Consider the following 18,361-nt stretch of genomic DNA (forward strand, 5'->3'; position numbering starts at 1 on the left):
ACACTTAAATTCATGGTTTCCCTGTACGCAAGAAATCCACAAAAATTGGTTTCCAACGAATAACAATGATTTCATAGTAAATCAAATTTACAAATCACAATCGAGTATTTACCCTTCGTGCAATCTTTTCCTTTCTTCTTTGAAGAGAACATCAGACCACATGAAGCTTCTGAGTGCCCCAGGGAGTTGTCTCCCATGCAGACTTCTGGCCACATGATCAAACTTTCTTGGATCTCGTTCCAGTACCGCTAGAATGGACCTGCCTATAGCATCACTCTGTGGGCCCCACAATGGTGGAGGGTCCCCATCAACTCTCTGTACCATTTCTGCAAATAAAAAATAAGCAATATATTTGAAACAGATATTTGTTGATAATAGTGCTATTTCTTTAGAGTTCATGTAGGTTACAGTAAATAGGCTATGACTTGTATCATGTGTATTTTTCTAAGATTTTGCATACAAATTTGATTTGTTAAACTTTTAAAACTGAAAATCAAGGAAATAAGGCATATATCTCTTTTATTATTCATATATTACTGATATTACTTATAAAGTAGTATGCAAAATTTTAGCAAAATCTGTGACATGGTCATTTACTTGACCTTATATTTTCCATTTATCTATTGAAATGATACATTCAAATAAAATTAGAGAACGGAAACGAACAATTCAGCAATTTTCCATTTGGAAAGGGGCATAAGAATGGTTAAAGTGACGCCACCAAAATTCAAACTTGATCTGTGTTTTTTGTTATAAGCCTCGTGTATAAGTTTCATAGCATTTGGTAAAGGCGAACTAAATACGAAGAATGGAAACCAATTTTGGGATGTACAGACATAGAGTGCAACCTACGGGCATATGGACAAACCTATGAACGTATGGACAAGGGTTAAATTTATTGCCTTTTCAGCTACAGCAGGCCATAAAAATCATTGAAATTTCTTCATACCTTTGATAGCAGCTGATGATGGCTTCTTTTCTGAGGCAGGTGTTGATATAGATGACGATAATGAATTAACTTTATGTCTACTAGGGGCCGGAATCTTCAAATCAAGTTTCCTCTCCATCATAATTTCACTTAACTTCTTTTTCTACAAATAAATTAAATATAAATTTTTCTATTTACATTCTATAAAATGGCAAAACATCAAATGAATAGTTGAAGGATTATTGTGTTTCTATATAATTGTTATTTTCTATGTCGTTTGGTCTCTAGTGAAGAGTTGTCTCAATGGCAATATATTTAAACAAGTTTGAACTTTTCACCTGCTTCATTGACCAAGTACCACACTTTCTGATTCTGATGATTTGAACAGACAGAAAGTCAATAAAGTTTCATAATCAGCCCTTAATAGTAGCTTCATTATTAAGAATTAGTCGTCCTGAATATGCATGAAATATTTGCCACTGGACATAAGCAACCAACAATCAATCAATTAAGAATTAGTATCACTTAACTTTTCTTGTCTTCATGAAAATAAGACTACCCATTTGTTTTTTTCTTCAATAGTACTGTTTCAGGGGTATCTATATTCTTAGGAGATGCTACACACTTACAGTGACACTTTGAGGTCAAACCATGAAAATTAAGATCTTCAAACTATCAACTTAATCTTGATGTTTAAAACTTACCGATAATTCTTGTTCCTGTCTGTATAACTCTCTATCAAGTCCTCTGTTAAATATGTTATAAGAATGCTGCATAAACTCAGAATAATCCTGTGGTACATCTCTGCAAATACAAACATTTAATTTTCAAAAATAGTCCTAATATAAATCAAAACTTCTTTACATTGATTCTTTTGTGTTTTTTTTTGGTAAGAATAGTTCAGCCAAATCACAAAATAATGCCTAAAATTATAGTAGACAAATTACAAGAAAGAGCATAAACATGGTACACATATATATATGTCAATATTGAGTGATAAACATGATCTTTTCATTGAAATGGTCTCACTACCTCAAATATAATAATTATAGAAAAAAATAAAAAATCTTGCTGTAAAGAAGAGAATTTTCCTTCAAACAAAAAAAATACCTGAAAAAGAGAAAACGAGGAACAAAACTTTTCTTGTATGCATCAAATGTTACAATCTATATTAATAGTTAAAGAATCAATTAAAAAACTGAAAACAAAGACACAATGAGCTCTGTGCATTTTACTAAAATTTGATCTAAAATCTAGGACAACTCACCCATTGTTTCCTGCCCCCAACATTTTTTGGTAACCTATATCTTTAACACATTTATACATCTGGCTGTTTAAGTAGGCCTGGGCTTCTTTTAATATTTTCTGTTTCTCATGATGTGCCATGTTTGGTGGTTCCTGAAAGAAGAACAACTCATTTATATTTTATTTAACAAAAACTAATAAAAGATTTTAAGTAAAACACTTTGCTTTTACCTGAGAGCCAAAAGTGATTTCTAGTCACCCTGGATTCAAAAAGTTCATTTCCTAGATTTGGTTTACAGTGGTGGATCCAGAACTTTTCCTAAGGGGGGGCCCGCTCCAGTCATGCTTCAATGATTCCCTATATAATCAACCAAATTTTTCCTACATAAGGGGGGCCGGGCCCCCAGGGCCCCCCTGGATCTGCCTATGGTTTAATAATAATATGGATTCAATTATTTTCGTGGGTATCAATTTTTTGTGGATTGAGAAAAAATGTGTTTTCATTGATATTTGATTTTTTTGTTTTGCCAAAGTTTGCATGCATACAAGCATACAGACAATGTGAACTTGGTCTAACATTGAAATTTGTGATTCACCTATACCCACAAAATCAACGAAAATTTATATCCCACTAATTTCAAATAATGAATCCCAAGTACAATTTGTTTCTCGTGAAAGAAATGTCACCATTAACTTTTTGATAATAAATAGCAGTAAAGTAAAAACAAGCACTTCTCTATTCCTAAGTCTCAACAATTCTACCCATTAGTTTCAAAAAGAGAAGTCAGTTCTCCTTATAGTAATGCTTATCAGAATTAGATTCCAGTCTGCAACATTGATTTGGGAAGCAACCCTTAAAAGGAATTATGGAAAATATGTTTCTGCTTTAACCAAGGATTCAACAGTGCATTAAATTTAAACACAGGATGGAAAACAGAAAATAATTAAGAGCTATGATATTCAACCCTTGCTTAAAATTTAACCAAGAGATGAACAACTGAGTCCAGAATTTGTAGGTTTAAGCCCTAAAAAACTTGTACAAAGATTTTTCTAGAATTGTCCTAACCAGAAGTTGTGGGTTCCAGTCAGCATCAGGTAAATACTTGCTGACGAATGGAATACCGAGATTCTGTAGGAGGGCCTCTTTCCTCTCAGGTTTACCAAACTGTCTCTCCACTTTCAATGTCAGACTTTCTGCTATCTTATCTTCAATCTGAAAAATATTAATCTTTCAGGTTTTTTTCAATTAAGGATAAGAATATTCATTGTTGTACTATAGGTAAAAATATTGGTTTATTAACAAGGAGAGTATCAAATAATTTTTCACTCAACATGGGGGAAATCATTATTAGTTTTTCCATGTGGACAATAAAGAAAATGTTACACTGAACTTACAATTGCATCATAATAAAACCCCTAACTTTGCATTCAGTACAGGTGAGAGTTACTTATCATATCTCTGTGCAAACACTGAACCGAAAATGTTTATTATGTGAATGGGATTAATAGCATAATTATCTAACCATGAAAAAATAATAGTTATACATAAATGTATGTTCTTTGGTGTTGTTTTTTTATTGAATTGCTTTACAATTGTCGTGCCGGTGCCTATAATCACTTGCTTTGCAGTATTAGTTTTGCTCATTGTAGTACCATGACCTATAATTGCTAACATCTACCACATTAGGTCACTGGAGGATAATTTTCTTATTGGCAATCATATCAAATATCTTTATCTTATTTTGTACATTGCATGTTGTCTCCTTAAAATATTGTGGCTTACAGATAAATCCCACCTACCTTATGCCATGGAGCATCTGGTAATAAAGTTTGTTGGTAACAGGAGTTCATCCATAGAACTTTAAATGGATTCTCCTCGGGCTTCTTCACCTTAGGTTTCTTGGTAGCTGTGGCCATCATATAAGGTACAACAAAAAATTTACAAAAATATAAATACTATTTACACAATAAATTATACTATGTTCAATATATACAAATAAAAATACATTGGAATGTTAATTACATATATTATTATGAAGTTAGAGACAATAGTTCCGGTGGATTTCCTCCATAACAATATTTGGCTTTAGGATTTCTGTAAGAATTCTCATGCTGAACACTCTGAAATTAGAAAATTACATAACTGTAACATATTGTATTCATAGGTTTACATAATAAATAGCATGTTCCTTTTAAACAGACTTTTAACAATTCAGGTACAAAAGTTAAAAAAAATAATCTAAAGATTTTCAAAATAAACAGGTATATTGTATTACATTGTGATAAAATATTTGAAATGTCTAATAAAGAAAGCTTGAGCTTCAATGATATGTGTGCCAATTTCTCACAGTTTTATGAATTAAAGTCCCATAACTCAGGAATATCTATTAAAAAGCATCATAATCAAATAGAAATTTGTCTTCACAGATCCACCAAAATTGATAAAAAGAATAATTAGTTGTCTTAACAGGTATTCCAATGGATTGACAAACAGTATACCATAATACCATAAAAATGGAAGGTAAACTGCATGAACATTTAATACTTATCATAAATAAGAAGGCCTGAAAACTGTCTGCTATACATTAAAATAGGTGTATGCTAATTGATATTTATTTGATACCTCAAATGAATCAACAAGAAGAGATTTCATTCAGACTTTGTATCTGTAGTTTAAAATGAAAAACTTTATAGCAGAAGACATATTAATTTGCAGGTTTTTCTCATTGTTGAAAGCTGTACAGTTTCTGCCTTTAATTGCTTCAATCTATTTTATCTACATGTCTCATTGGCAATCAAACCTCATCTAGTTATGTTCATATCAATCACTGAATAGCAAAATTACCTGAGACGATGTTCTACATTTAGCTAAACACAACTCAAATTGATCCCCAACAGATGCTAAAGATCTATCTCCTAACTGTCTAGCTTCTTCTAACACCCTGGTTAACAGAGTTTTCTGAAAAATACAATATAAATAAAATTCAGTAAAGCAGTTAGAGGACACACATTCAAATGACAACTTAAATTACTGTCTATCATTATACTAGATATTTCGTATTGTAAATAGAATACGCTTATTTCATTATTTTCATAAGATTTGGAACATAAAGCATTCACTGACAATTAACTTATTGATTGACTTTTTTTTAGTTTAACTCCACTTACAGCATTATTTACTATTTTATAATGGCCAATTTTTTTTAGTAGAGGAAGCTGGACAGCCCAACAAAACTTCAGCAGGAAAACAGCCAATTAAGATTAAAGTCCAACTCTACTGCCACATGCAGGGATAAAGCTTACAATCTCAGTTTTGACAGAGCTCTAGCAAGTGGTACAGTTGATGAACTGCTCAGACCACTCTGCTTCTTGACATTGATGTTGAAGTTGTTATGATCATTTTTGATTTTGCTGCAATAATTATACAAAAGGATTTTGTAATTGTAAGCAATTATTTGAGTGTTCCCTAATTTTAGGGTAATGAAGATATCTCATGAATGTTTTCTGTGTTCGATTGGGACTGACAAAGGCTAATTTAAATGGCTATATGTACATAGACAAGTACATAATTCAACAGCATTATATTCAAAATTTATCATAAAATCTATATTCATAACCTTTTCTGGATTTAAACAACAAGAAACACAGAATTCAAACTGTTCACAGCAGCCATTACTACTACACTTATCACAGCGATGCTTTGATATATGCTGAAGAGTTACATCACAACATCCTCTATTGTCCAATTCGGTTCTGTTGCAGATATACCCTGTAAAATCAGAATAAAAGAATTTTTAAAGCTACAGTGAGAGGACTCAAAGATAAAATTGTGCTATTAACATGATATATATGACCAGTCAGGGGACTTACTGAAATAAGTGATTTTTAAATCACTTATTTGAGTAGCAAATTCAACATGTTCAAGGTTTTGTCACAAATTGGGATTTTGTATTTTTTCAAAATTTTAAACACATAGGTTTAAACAATATCTTTTAATTAGTAAAATTAAAAAATATGAACTTTTTGCTTCTTTTAAGTAGCAAGGTTTATACCTTTGATGCTATCATTTAGCTGAAAATTCTATTTTAGTTGAAAAAATGCTATAATAATGGCTTTACATAATGAACTGATACTTTCTTAAAAGATTTTTCACAGCAGTGGGAGTATTTTTCCGGTGAAGTTCAAGGTTTCATTTTTCAGATTATGTAATAAAATTCTACTGTTCGCGATAAAAATTTCACTGTTCAGGGGTGTTGAAATTAGTGGGGGTTATTAAAATAATGATACTTAAAGAAGTGATTTTTGGGAAGGAAATTGAGGTCTGATACTTAAACAAGTGATTTTTATGTCATTATCCTAGATTCAGTACAAGGTCATCACCTGAAATGACCTGGTCATCCTAGACAACACAGATGTTGGTTCTGATAAGTTTAGAAACATAATTAGTCCCTGGATCATTAGTATTCTATATTAAAGGTACAATAAAATTAAATCACTTCTTCTGGTGATAAATTTGTACTACTTAAATAGGTGATTTTGAAAGAAAGACAACTCTAACTTCCAACCTTTATGGAAATAATGTTACTTGAATCAGTGATTTAGAAAATCACTTGTTTAAGTAAGTCCCCTGACTGATGACAGATCTGGAAAAGAAACTGTTTCATTTTACCAGTTTTTTCAAATTGAATTTTAAGCAATGAAAGATGTCACTATTGGCAAATTTAATTCCTACTTCTAACATGTCTAAAACTCTTTTCACTCGGATTAAACTATAAGGTTTTGAAGGTGACACTTTTATTAGCTCATGTTACATGTAGCATGCAGACAATGTTTGATTGATCCTTATATTGCATATGATAGATGTTTAATGCTATCAAGTAACTCTTGTGTGTAGAATGAAATCAGAGTATATCAGAACTAAGGTATACCTCTTTCATCAACAATTATCAACTTTCCTTGGACGGAATTCCTACAGGGTACAATTTTAGTGCTGTTGTTTGAGACTACATCAGGCAGATTTGGTTTCCATTGAAAGGGTTGTCTTCTTATGGCGTGTTTAGTTTCATAATCATCCTCAATGAGACTTGAATTCTGAAATAAATGAAAAAATCAGAAAATATACATAATTTAAAAGACTCAAAAGTTCTGGTTGCATGTACAAAAATGTACAATATAATTCTAGGAGTGCAAAAAAAAGAGAAAGCTTTCAAATGTTGAGGAATAGAAGGAACATAAGATGTTATTTCAAATCATATTTTCCCTGTACTCATTTTCCTCAAAACATAGGAATAGCTCTTTTATTATGTTTATTGCTGTTTTTCAGTATTTTCATCTGAAATTCACAATGAGGTCTTACATGTAAATAGTGTGTACAACAATACTTTTCTTCAAATGAAATAAAACTTTTTGTAGGAAATTCAGCATCAAGGTTTTGATAGTAAAATAAAACAGTTGAGTTAATCAAGGATTTGTCATGTTTGTATAGTAGCTATAGCTCGAGTTAATTCATTTAGCCCCAAAAAATATACCAAGCAATATCTTTCATAATAAATAACCAGATGCTCCGCAGGGCGCAGCTTTATACGACCACAGAGGTCGAACCCTGAACATTGGGGCAAGTATGGACACAACATTCATCTTGATACAGCTCTGAATTTGGATTGTGATTAAATAGTTGACACAACACAGGTTTCTGACAAAGAATGAATGTGGTCTAAGAACTTAAACTTAAAAACTTTAAATTTTAATTGGACATTACCTATGATGGTCCAATATCCAAAATCTAAATACATGGTTAGATTCAGCAGATCAAAGAACCCCAAGAATTCAATTTTTGATGAAATCAAATAAAGTTCAATTTTGGACCCTTTAGACCTCAATGTGGACCAATTTGATAACCTGGCCCAAATATTAAAACTCTAAATACATGGTTAGATTCAGCATATATCATGTATATCAAAGAACCCCATATATTCAATTTTTGTTGAAATCAAGCAAAGTTTAATTTTGGACCCCAAATTGGACCAACTTGAAAACTGGGCCTATAATCAAATACATGTTTAGATTAGTCATATCAAAGAACCCCAAGGATTCAATTTTTGTTGATATCAAACAAAGTTTAATTTTGGACCACGATTTGGACCAACTTGAAAACTGGGCCTATAATCAAAAATCTAAATACATGTTTAGATTCAGCATATCAAAGAACCTCGAGGATTCATTTTTTGTTGATATCAAACAAAGTGTAATTTTGGACCACGATTTGGACCAACTTGAATACTGGCCCATAAGCAAAAATCGTAATACATGTTTAGATTCAGCATATCAAAGAACCCCAAGGATTCATTTTTTGTTGAAATCAAACAAAGTTTAATTTAGGACCCCAATTTGGACCAACTTGAAAACTGGGCCCATAATAAAAAAATCTAAGTACATGTTTAGATTCAGCATATCAAAGAACCCCAAGAATTCAATTTTTGTTGAAATCAAACAAAGTTATATTTAGGATCCCGATTTGGACCAACTTTAAAACTGGGCCAATAATCAAAAATCTAAGTACATTTTTAGGTTCAGCATATCAAAGAACCCCAAGAATTCAATTTTTGTTAAAATCAAACTTAGTTTAATTTTGGACCCTTTGGACCTTAATATGGACCAATTTGAAAACAGGACCAAAAATTAAGAATCTACATACACTGTTAGCTTCGGCATATCAAAGAACCCAATTATTCAAATTTTGATGAAACCAAACAAAGTTTAATTTTGGACCCTTTGGGCCCCTTATTCCTAAACTGTTGGGACCAAAACTCCCAAAATCAATCCCAACCTTCCTTTTATGGTCATAAACCTTGTGTTTAAATTTCATAGATTTCTATTTACTTATACTAAAGTTATGGTGCGAAAAATTAAGTGTAATGCTTATTTGGGGCCTTTTTTGGCCCCTAATTCCTAAACTGTTGGGACCGAAACTCCCAAAATAAATCCAAACCTTCCTTTTGTGTTCATAAACCTTGTGTTTAAATTTCATAGATTTCTATTAACTTATAATACTAAAGTTATTGTGCGAAAACCAAGAATAATACTTATTGGGGCCCTTTTTTGGCCCCTAATTCCTAAACTGTTGGGACCCAAACTCCCAAAATTAATCCCAACCTTCCTTTTGTGTTCATAAACCTTGTGTTTAAATTTCAAAGATTTCTATCTACTTATACTAAAGTTATTGTGCGAAAACTGAGTATATTGCTTGTTTGGGCCCTTTTTGGCCCCTAATTCCTAAACTGTTGGGACCAAACTACCCATGTCAATCCCAACCTTCCTTTTATGGTCATAAACCTTGTGTTTAAATTCCATAGATTTCTATTTACTTATACTTAAGTTATAGTGCGAAAACCAATTGTCTTCGGACGACGACGACGCAGATGACGCCAACGTGATATTAATATACGACCAAAAAATTTTGAATTTTTGCGGTCGTATAAAAATACCTTAACCCTTTTGCGATGAGTCCCGGTTTACCGGGATATACGCTTCAGACAGCTGATGATGAGTCCCGTTTTACTGGGATCAGAATACCTCTTTTATATTTCCCGCTCAAAACAGTGCAAACATGAGTTATCTTTTTTTGATGGATACCCAGATGAAAGTGTAAACATGGCGCTTCCGTTTCTTGAAAACCGTGTCAAAATCAGAGGAAATTTACGGAATTTACGCGAATTTGAAATGAGGGAACATTTTTTTGAAAGAATATCGAAGAATTGAAGCCAAACTAGTATATTTTTTTAACATAAAATGATGTTTTATGAACAAAACACTTGGAATGGACATCGTTCAGTGTGAGGAATTTGTCCTCGTAAAATTTTTCAAAATTTTGCCGTTTTGGGGTCAAAGAGCAGAATTTTGAGAATTTCACCTAGATAATGCCGAAAATTTGAAAATTTGAATATTTTATGAACATGATGAAGAAAAAATTATCAAAACTGTGAACATAGTGTTAGTGAATGAAATAAATACACAAATAACTACAAACAAGGTTTTATTGACATTTATTATGAAGATCTCCCACTTAAGCAATATAGTAGCCAGGGAAGCCATCGTCTCTGAGTAGCTTCAGTCTGGGCAGCAATCGGTGAAAGGGTTAAGAATCTTATGATAGATGATAGATATTTTACACTGGACCTGGATAAAAAAATAAACAAGGAATGTGTCCATGGCATTTTGCAAGTTATTATATCGTACAAAGAAAGTTAAATGTATATTATACATGTTATAAGATAAATACAACAAATGTATATCATGTATATCATGTATATTATTGTTCTAAAACACAAGTAAAATTATTATCATAATACAACAGGTTATGTATATACGTCTGTGTAATATATAATGAATAATAAAATATCACAAATAAATGTAGCAATTACATCTATCATGTTTATACATTTATATATCTATTGATAGGCTATTAACTTTCTTATCGCTAAATTTGTTTTCTTTTGCATATTTTTTTGAATATTTATCAGTCAGGAATATAACTCTATAGGATTATTACAGAAAAATAACATACATTTGTTATTGTGGACTAAAAAATCAAAGAACTGTGATAACATATGTATTTTACATGTTTCAAAGGGACAATATACATCATTAGTTTAGTTAAAATGCATACAAGTTCTATTGGTATTACTATTGTCCTTATGTATACTTAACTATAGAAAGATATATCTATACAATGTAACAGTTCATAGTTTGCCAATTTTGCATAGTACACCTATGTTCAAGGGTCCGGAAACGGTCATATATGCCAGTCTTGACCTAAACTGAAAGTAGTTTGTCCTAAATGAGTAATTGGGATTTAGGACAAATTTTATTTTTTTACAGAAATAATTTCGGTCATTCAATGTCATTTCGTTGAGCTCGAGTTTCTAACATTGTCTAAATCGCCATTTTGAACTAATTTTTTGTTATTATCCTTTTCCTGTAATAAAACTGCCACTCCAGTAAAGTGTTATAATCCTGAGGGCCCTCCTAATAACTATAGTAATGCCTCCGGGAAATATTGGCTAATGATCGCTAATCTCTTTACCTGTGTTTTTAATTAAATTTTTTATTGATCACGAGCTCAGAACTAATATTTTTTAAAGAAATTAAAAGTTCATAACAACTGTCTGCATTATTTAATTACTTTTCTCAGCTTAGACAATTGTCAATTCTGATTTAAAATTAAATTAAAATTAAATCAATTTACGTAAAACAAAATATTGTTTCACTACAAACACACGTGCTTTGTTTACTGATACGCATGCTTGAAATTCTCTTCCGCAAATTAGACACTAAATCGTAAATTAAAAATGATTTCATGCTAAATTAAACAAGTCCAACTATTATATTAAATTAATATTCAAACACTATTAAAGGTAAAACAGTTAAAAAGCCGACGATTTCCTGTGAATTTGATAAACAAAACTAATCCCGGAAATGAGTCCGGAATTGGTCGTTTTACTATTGTCGTAAAACATCCGGTTATAATTTTGTCTTCAAAATCGAAACAAACGTAAGCGAAGTTTGAGAAATTTATCGTTTTGAGTCATTAAAATCATTTCATTTTTAAACTGGTGCCTTCCTTTTATTGCTCAAGATCGATTTTAAGGAACATGGTAGGGAAATTTCTGAAGTAAATGCGATGCAACAGTTAAACAAGTTCGTTGATGCTACGAGTATGACTGTATGAGCATACACACAATCTTTGTTTAAAAAGGGCACCAACTTTTAAGTTATCCCAAAATGACCGAAATTAGGTGAAAAAATTTCCGGATCCTTGCCTATGTTATTACAGAAAAAATATGCCTGTAATAACTAAAGGTTGTTATCACAGTTTCTCTATATCACTCCAAAGCATTTGCTCAAACATACATCATGCTTAATTACAATGTATTTTAATTTATTGTAAAAATAATGACCATAGCATGTAATGAGGTTCTGCGCAAGCTTCCCAGTAATTCCCAAGTGTCTCATATAATAAGTTACATTCATTTAATAACTGAGCCTTGTTATTACAGCTAATTAAGTTTATCCCTTAAAAGCCTCGTCTCATTGATTTATCATGGTTAATCAAAAATGTATTAATTTAATTAATAAATTAGTTATCAAGGCTATGCATTTAGTTTCTGCACAAAGTCTACAGAGTTCCCTAGAACCCATTATAAATTAAAATATTTTACAAATAACAAACATATGTTATTACAGATTTAGAAAATTTAAGAAATAAAGAGTAGACAACTCATGAAAGTATCTGTAATAACACGCGCAAGTTATTTTCTGCAATAACCCTATAGTTAAATCTCTGACTGTTTATTACGTCAAAGGAAGGCGTCAAAGAAAAAATTATAGAGTGGGGCGCTTATATTCGCCGTGGACACAATTTTGCCGTTTTGATTTTGAGGTGTAAAAACTTCAAAGGATGGTTGAAATTGAAGAAACATGCCGGAAAATTATATTTTTATAACAAATATGATTATTTTTGAAAATGAGACCAAATTTCGGCACTTACCGCAAAACGGACAACGATTTTCTGCCAATTTCTGAACGAAAAAACGATTTCAAAGAAGTATTTCTTTAGTAATTCTTTGACTGATTGCCCTAAATTTCAGTTTTGTACACCTTTTAAATGTCTGCTATTCATCTATAATGAAATTTATTTGATAAATAGTGTTTAAAGCTGCAGTTATTTGGTTTTAAATAGCTGTGTTACAACGGCGAATATGTGTACCCTGTTGACAAAACATCAGGAAATTTCAAACACCCTTTAATCCAACATTTCAAATGATTTTTCTCAAAACAAACACGTTTTAAAGCTAAGAATATTTTGCATTTGAAGTTATCATCATATAGAAATATCAGTATACTTCAAAAACATAAAGACCTGAACATAAACAGATAGTAGGAATCCGGGTCCGTTCGCCCTGATTCATGTTTGCCCGAGTACCTGTTCGACCTGATACCTGTTCGCCCAGGGTCCATTCGCCCTGATTTTTATTTTTTTCTAGTTGTTGTCTAGTCGCATTATTTTAAGTACAGTACCATCCAAAAATATCGATTCGATATCTTTTTTGTCCGATTTCCGTGTTTCTCGGAATCACACCGCGTACCGCGGATTTCACTCCTAAAATCCTCCAAAGATTCTCTCCCAACACCGTGTGGCTGTTAATTGGTTTATTGCCCATCGGATGTACTTAAAATTAACGACGCGTGACAACATAATTGGATTACCCAGATAATTTACCTTTGAACATTTAATCGATCTTGGTTGCACAGGTGTGCTTTAAAATCACGGTATTATAAATTGAGCAAATGTTTTCCTTTCTTTGACAGATAAAGATGTGACAATATCATTTAGAATAAGATAATTATTATCTTATATGTTTTTGTCTTGTGCCATTATCTTTAAAATAAAACGTTCATACGAAAAATTATGAAGAAAATACTTGTTATTTTGTGTTTCTATTACAGTCCAGTCAGGTCATACATTGTGTTCTTTCAACAAGGACGATTTTGCAATATCGGCGCATTAACTGTTCATTATTTAAAAATCAACTGGCTAATAAAATCATGTTGTTTTTACGCTCGGATCATCAAGTAAACTTAGTTTACTGAGCAATGTGAAATATTATGTTTCACCACCTCGGTACATTTATACAGACTTGAATAATTTAAATTACGAACAGAAACTGTAAAATGACAACTCTGTTAAACAAAGGAAATAATTTCCAGTGATATTGATAGCGCTCGTCAATTTCGTATTTTACGGAACGGTTTTCAAATTTACGAAAGTATTTAAATCAATTTCGTCATTTTAATTTGGAAAGTGTAAAAATATTTTCACATTAAAGTACTATAATTCTACCGGTCTCCATATATAGATATAGGAAGATGTGGTGTGAGTGCCAATGAGACAACTCTCCATACAAATAACAATTTAAAAAGTAAACCATTATAGGTTAAAGTACGGCCTTCAACACGGAGCCTTAGCTCACACCGAACAACAAGCTATAAAGGGCCCCAAAATTACTAGTGTAAAACCATTCAAACGGGAAAACCAACGGTCTAATCTATATAAACAAAACGAGAAACGAGAAACACGTATATATTACATAAACAAACGACAACTACTGTACATCAGATTCCTGACTTAGGACAGGTGCAAACATCCATATGTTTGACAAGTTTATGACGCTCAATCATTTTACGTTTACAAAAGATGTTAAAAGTTGTGATGATAAGTAATCCGCGTATGCTATCCGATAGGTCACTAATCCTTTAATTATTAATAAAATTTATTAAACCTTAATTGCCCATCATAATTATTATTCCAGTTAAAGTAGTCATCATTTTATTTTTCAAACCCCCGCCTACAATTGGCAGTTCTTTATCGTATTATTGTCATTTGAAAACAATTTAAAATCACCCCGGACAATTTCCATCATAATTTCAATTAATACATCATCAACCGTGAATTTATATTATTAACCATGGACGTATAACTAATGTTCATGTCTACTTTCTTTTTTGAAAGATCAACATTAAGATTCATATAGTTAAAGATTTGTTCTCGTTTATTCGGATAAGAATTATATTATAGATTCCTATTAATCAATTGTAAAAGAACCTTCTGGAGCCTCAATACGATTGCACAAAAATGTCGTTCTGCAACTTTCGAAACCTTGAATGGAATTTTCCCACGGTCGTCTAGAAAGGTCACCTGAGTTTACTGGAACGCGATATTATTTCCCGCCCTTTAAAAACTCGTGCCGAGGATAAAATTGATGTTAACTATTTATAGCATTTAACATTGTTAAGTAAGTCAAGTTCAAGTTCAACCCAAACTGTTGACAACTGAGATGTGTATCGTGGAATTGTCTTCGCACGGCAAATAATTGTTTTTAAAATCTTTTATATGATCACTGTTTAAACTACACAAATTTACATTCATTGTGAGAAAATAAATATTTTACAACAACGAATTATTGCAGCTGTAGAAGTATTCCTGATGTAACCGAAATGACTTATTATCGTATACAGAACTGCCAACAAATCGTAAAACGAAAATGCCGTAATTATTAAGCATAACAAATGGTAAATTCTATTTCCCTTTTTAGTTGAACATACAAAACTTTCAGACACGTTATTTTTATGATTTTCTTTAAACTGCTCTCATTAATTTAGCGAAAGTTTCCGGTTATTTTTACACAATTTAAGTATCTTCATTTCGTAAATAAAATATCAATTTACTTGTGAAGACATCAAGGTCAAAATTAAGTAGTTTTCATTTTTTTATAAAACTTAAATGCAATTGAAAGAATTGACAACAACCTTTTGCTGTTAAATCATTTATTCATTCCAGCAATTAGATAATCGTAAAAAGAAAATGCCGTAGACTTACACAATTATTACGGGGCTATTATTATGCCTAATGAATAGTGAATGAATTTACCTTTTTACTTGCATATATAGAAAACTTTTAGACACAATTTTTAAATAAAGACTTTAACTTTGAAGTAGAATATTTGGTTTTTAACATATTCCACTATATTTTATAATCCTTTTTTTTTATAAGCAAGTACAAAAAGGTAAAGATATTTTTAGATTGGCTAACAAAAAATACGAAAATATTTTGACTTATTATTACCACAAATTAAATTTAATTAGTATAAAAGACATTTAAAATTATACACCTGTTTGACACTTAAAATGATACAGTATACCGGAAATATAATTCTTTATTACTTCAACCTTTACCTGTCAGGTAATCCAATTACCCTATCAGTCGTGTGCCGGTAGAGATGAAAGAAGGATAAGGGCAATTAATTCCTCGGTGTAGAGAGTGAGCTCGCTATCACAATAAACATTTACCTGATTTTGGGAGAGATTACACCCAAATTCCTCCCAACATTTTGGGAGGATTATCGGAGTTTTTCGGAGTGACTCCGACATTTTCCTCGGTGTAGGGTGTGGGAGAGTTGGTCCTCTTGAATGGTACTGTATTTGAACAAAATATGTTAAAGTTTGTTGAAAAATTGAAAGAATATTTATATTGCCGCAATCAGTTTATCATTTTCCCTTTGATTTACAGAGTAGAATACTGGAATACAATTTATCTTACCTCCTATACATTTCTAGTAATATGATTGGTTAAAAGCAACCTCGTGGAGACCGTGTATATTCCATATTAGGTTAGTAGGGAGGCGGGGCTTATTTCAATACACGGTTAGTAGTAGATTTACGACGTAGGCACTGTTTGATTATTTAAAAGTATTGAAAGTTCCGTTTAATATTGTTATATAATAGATATATATCGTTTACATTAGTTTTTTTAGTGCAGACCAATTGAAGAAGGTTCTTAAAATTGAACACTTGAACACTTTAATACAGAAATAAGAAGATGTGTTATGATAGCAAATAAGACAACTTTAGTCTAAATTCAACAAATAAAAATAGTCGGTAAGATAAATTCGTTACATAGTGTGCTAGTGACCTAATATGATATATTAGGTCACTAACACACTATGTAACTAATAGTATTTATCTAAAAGTTATTGATATTTGTTAACAAAATAATGTATTCAGTCAATCACGAATGCAAGCAGTATGACTAGTCTTAGAGTATAAATAAATGAAATATTTTATCAAAACAAAACGTTTGTTTTTATTATTAATCCACAGGAATCGGAAGTTCTATCAATAAATTCTGTAAATAATAAGGTCGACTATCAATAGAGCTTCTCGTAGAGGAGAAGCTCTATTGATAGTCGACCTTATTATTTACAGAATTTATTGATAGAACTACGAGAAGCTCTATTGATAGTCGACCTTATTATTTACAGAATTTATTGATAGAACTTCCGATTCCTGTGAGGAGAAGCTCTATTGATAGTCGACCTTATTATTTACAGAATTTATTGATAGAACTTCCGATTCCTGTGGATATGTTCCAGACCGTATGAGTATTTGGACCGTACGCGTACGGTCTGGACCGTATGCGTACTTTTTCAAAATACGCATACGGTCGGACCGTACGCGTACGGTCTGATTAATATTAAGAAGTTAGTCAAGTTTACTAGATACAAATGTATATAACAGATCAACACAACTTATGTCTCAAATTAATATAAAAAGTTCAATAGTAATGGAAATAAAAACTTATTATTTTAACTATTTAAAATAAACACGCTTATTTAATCTGTTAATCTCCTGTATTTAGCATGTCAGTAATTCGTTAACTTATGCTCATTGAAATTGAAGTTATCGGAAGTAAACATAATGTGGGGAGACAATTGATATAGAATATTTAGGAACTTTACAAAAAAAGACAAAGGAACATGCATGAACAAATCATGTTAATGTAAAAGAAAATATGACGTTCTTTGTGGTATATTTGTAGCAAGTGTCACCTTGGTCCAGAGTAACAAAATAGGATTCAGATATACAATTAAACAAATATTTCATGTCAATTGTTCGCTTATTCACTTTATTCATCTATTTGTAATAATAACAATTTGTATAACTAAAAATAAAGATTTTGATAAACATGATAAATGTTTGTTTAAATTTAACCCATATGATCCCAAAACATGTCTGCTCAGCTGGACCGTACGCGTATACTCATATGGTCCGACCGTACGCGTATGGTCCGACCGTACGAGTATACGTATACGGTCCGGACCGTACGCGTACGGTCCAAATACTCATATGGTCTGGAACAGATATATATACCATAGAAATATCTGAATGAGTTTATTCAACTTCAATGCCTTGACTATCAATATTTTTATAGTAGGGCGAACGGACTCTATGGGCGAACGGACTCTATGGGCGAACGAACTCAGAGCGAACGGACCTAGGGCGAACATGTTATTAGGGCGAACGGTCCCGATACCAGATAGTAGTCTCAGTTTGGACCAACTCAGACTGCATGAACTGGGTCAAAAACTCTGAAAGGCTAAACAATAGTAGAAACAACACTATTTTATACCTTTGATAAATTGTTTGAGAGTAAAACAATACACCCTACAACCAAAATAAATAAAAGAATCCAACGTCTTCTAAAACTTTTGTAGTTCAGCATTGGCATGCAAAAACTGTGGCTACAAGATAAACAATGATGACTTCATGTTTTCGAATTTTAAAAATTTTCGA

The 18,361-nt window shown here is 31.7% G+C and overlaps 2 protein-coding genes across 4 annotated transcripts in view; both read right to left on the bottom strand.

Annotated features, from left to right (window-relative positions):
• LOC139527982 (uncharacterized) overlaps window positions 1–4,108 on the bottom strand; it is a 37,196-nt gene extending 33,088 nt beyond the window's left edge. For all 3 annotated transcript variants that reach the window (XM_071323729.1, XM_071323728.1, XM_071323730.1), the window contains exons 1-6: window positions 3,974–4,108; window positions 3,240–3,386; window positions 2,196–2,326; window positions 1,633–1,732; window positions 950–1,091; window positions 113–326 (exon numbers count right to left, since the gene is read on the bottom strand). In XM_071323729.1, coding sequence (XP_071179830.1) covers window positions 113–326; window positions 950–1,091; window positions 1,633–1,732; window positions 2,196–2,326; window positions 3,240–3,386; window positions 3,974–4,093 — 854 coding nt within the window. In that variant the 5' untranslated portion in view covers window positions 4,094–4,108. The remainder of the gene's footprint in view (window positions 1–112; window positions 327–949; window positions 1,092–1,632; window positions 1,733–2,195; window positions 2,327–3,239; window positions 3,387–3,973) is intronic.
• A 48-nt stretch (window positions 4,109–4,156) lies between these two features.
• On the bottom strand, window positions 4,157–18,345 carry LOC139527986 (SREBP regulating gene protein-like). The gene is made up of 5 exons (XM_071323737.1): window positions 18,198–18,345; window positions 7,102–7,264; window positions 5,791–5,942; window positions 5,019–5,132; window positions 4,157–4,294 (listed from the first exon to the last, which is right to left on the bottom strand). The coding sequence occupies exons 1-5, from the start codon at window positions 18,294–18,296 to the stop codon at window positions 4,205–4,207; spliced, it is 618 nt and encodes a 205-aa protein (XP_071179838.1). The 5' UTR covers window positions 18,297–18,345; the 3' UTR covers window positions 4,157–4,204.
• Window positions 18,346–18,361: the final 16 nt, after the last annotated feature.

This window comes from Mytilus edulis, chromosome 6 (assembly GCF_963676685.1).
Source record: "Mytilus edulis chromosome 6, xbMytEdul2.2, whole genome shotgun sequence".
Classification (NCBI taxonomy): Eukaryota; Metazoa; Mollusca; class Bivalvia; order Mytilida; family Mytilidae; genus Mytilus; species Mytilus edulis.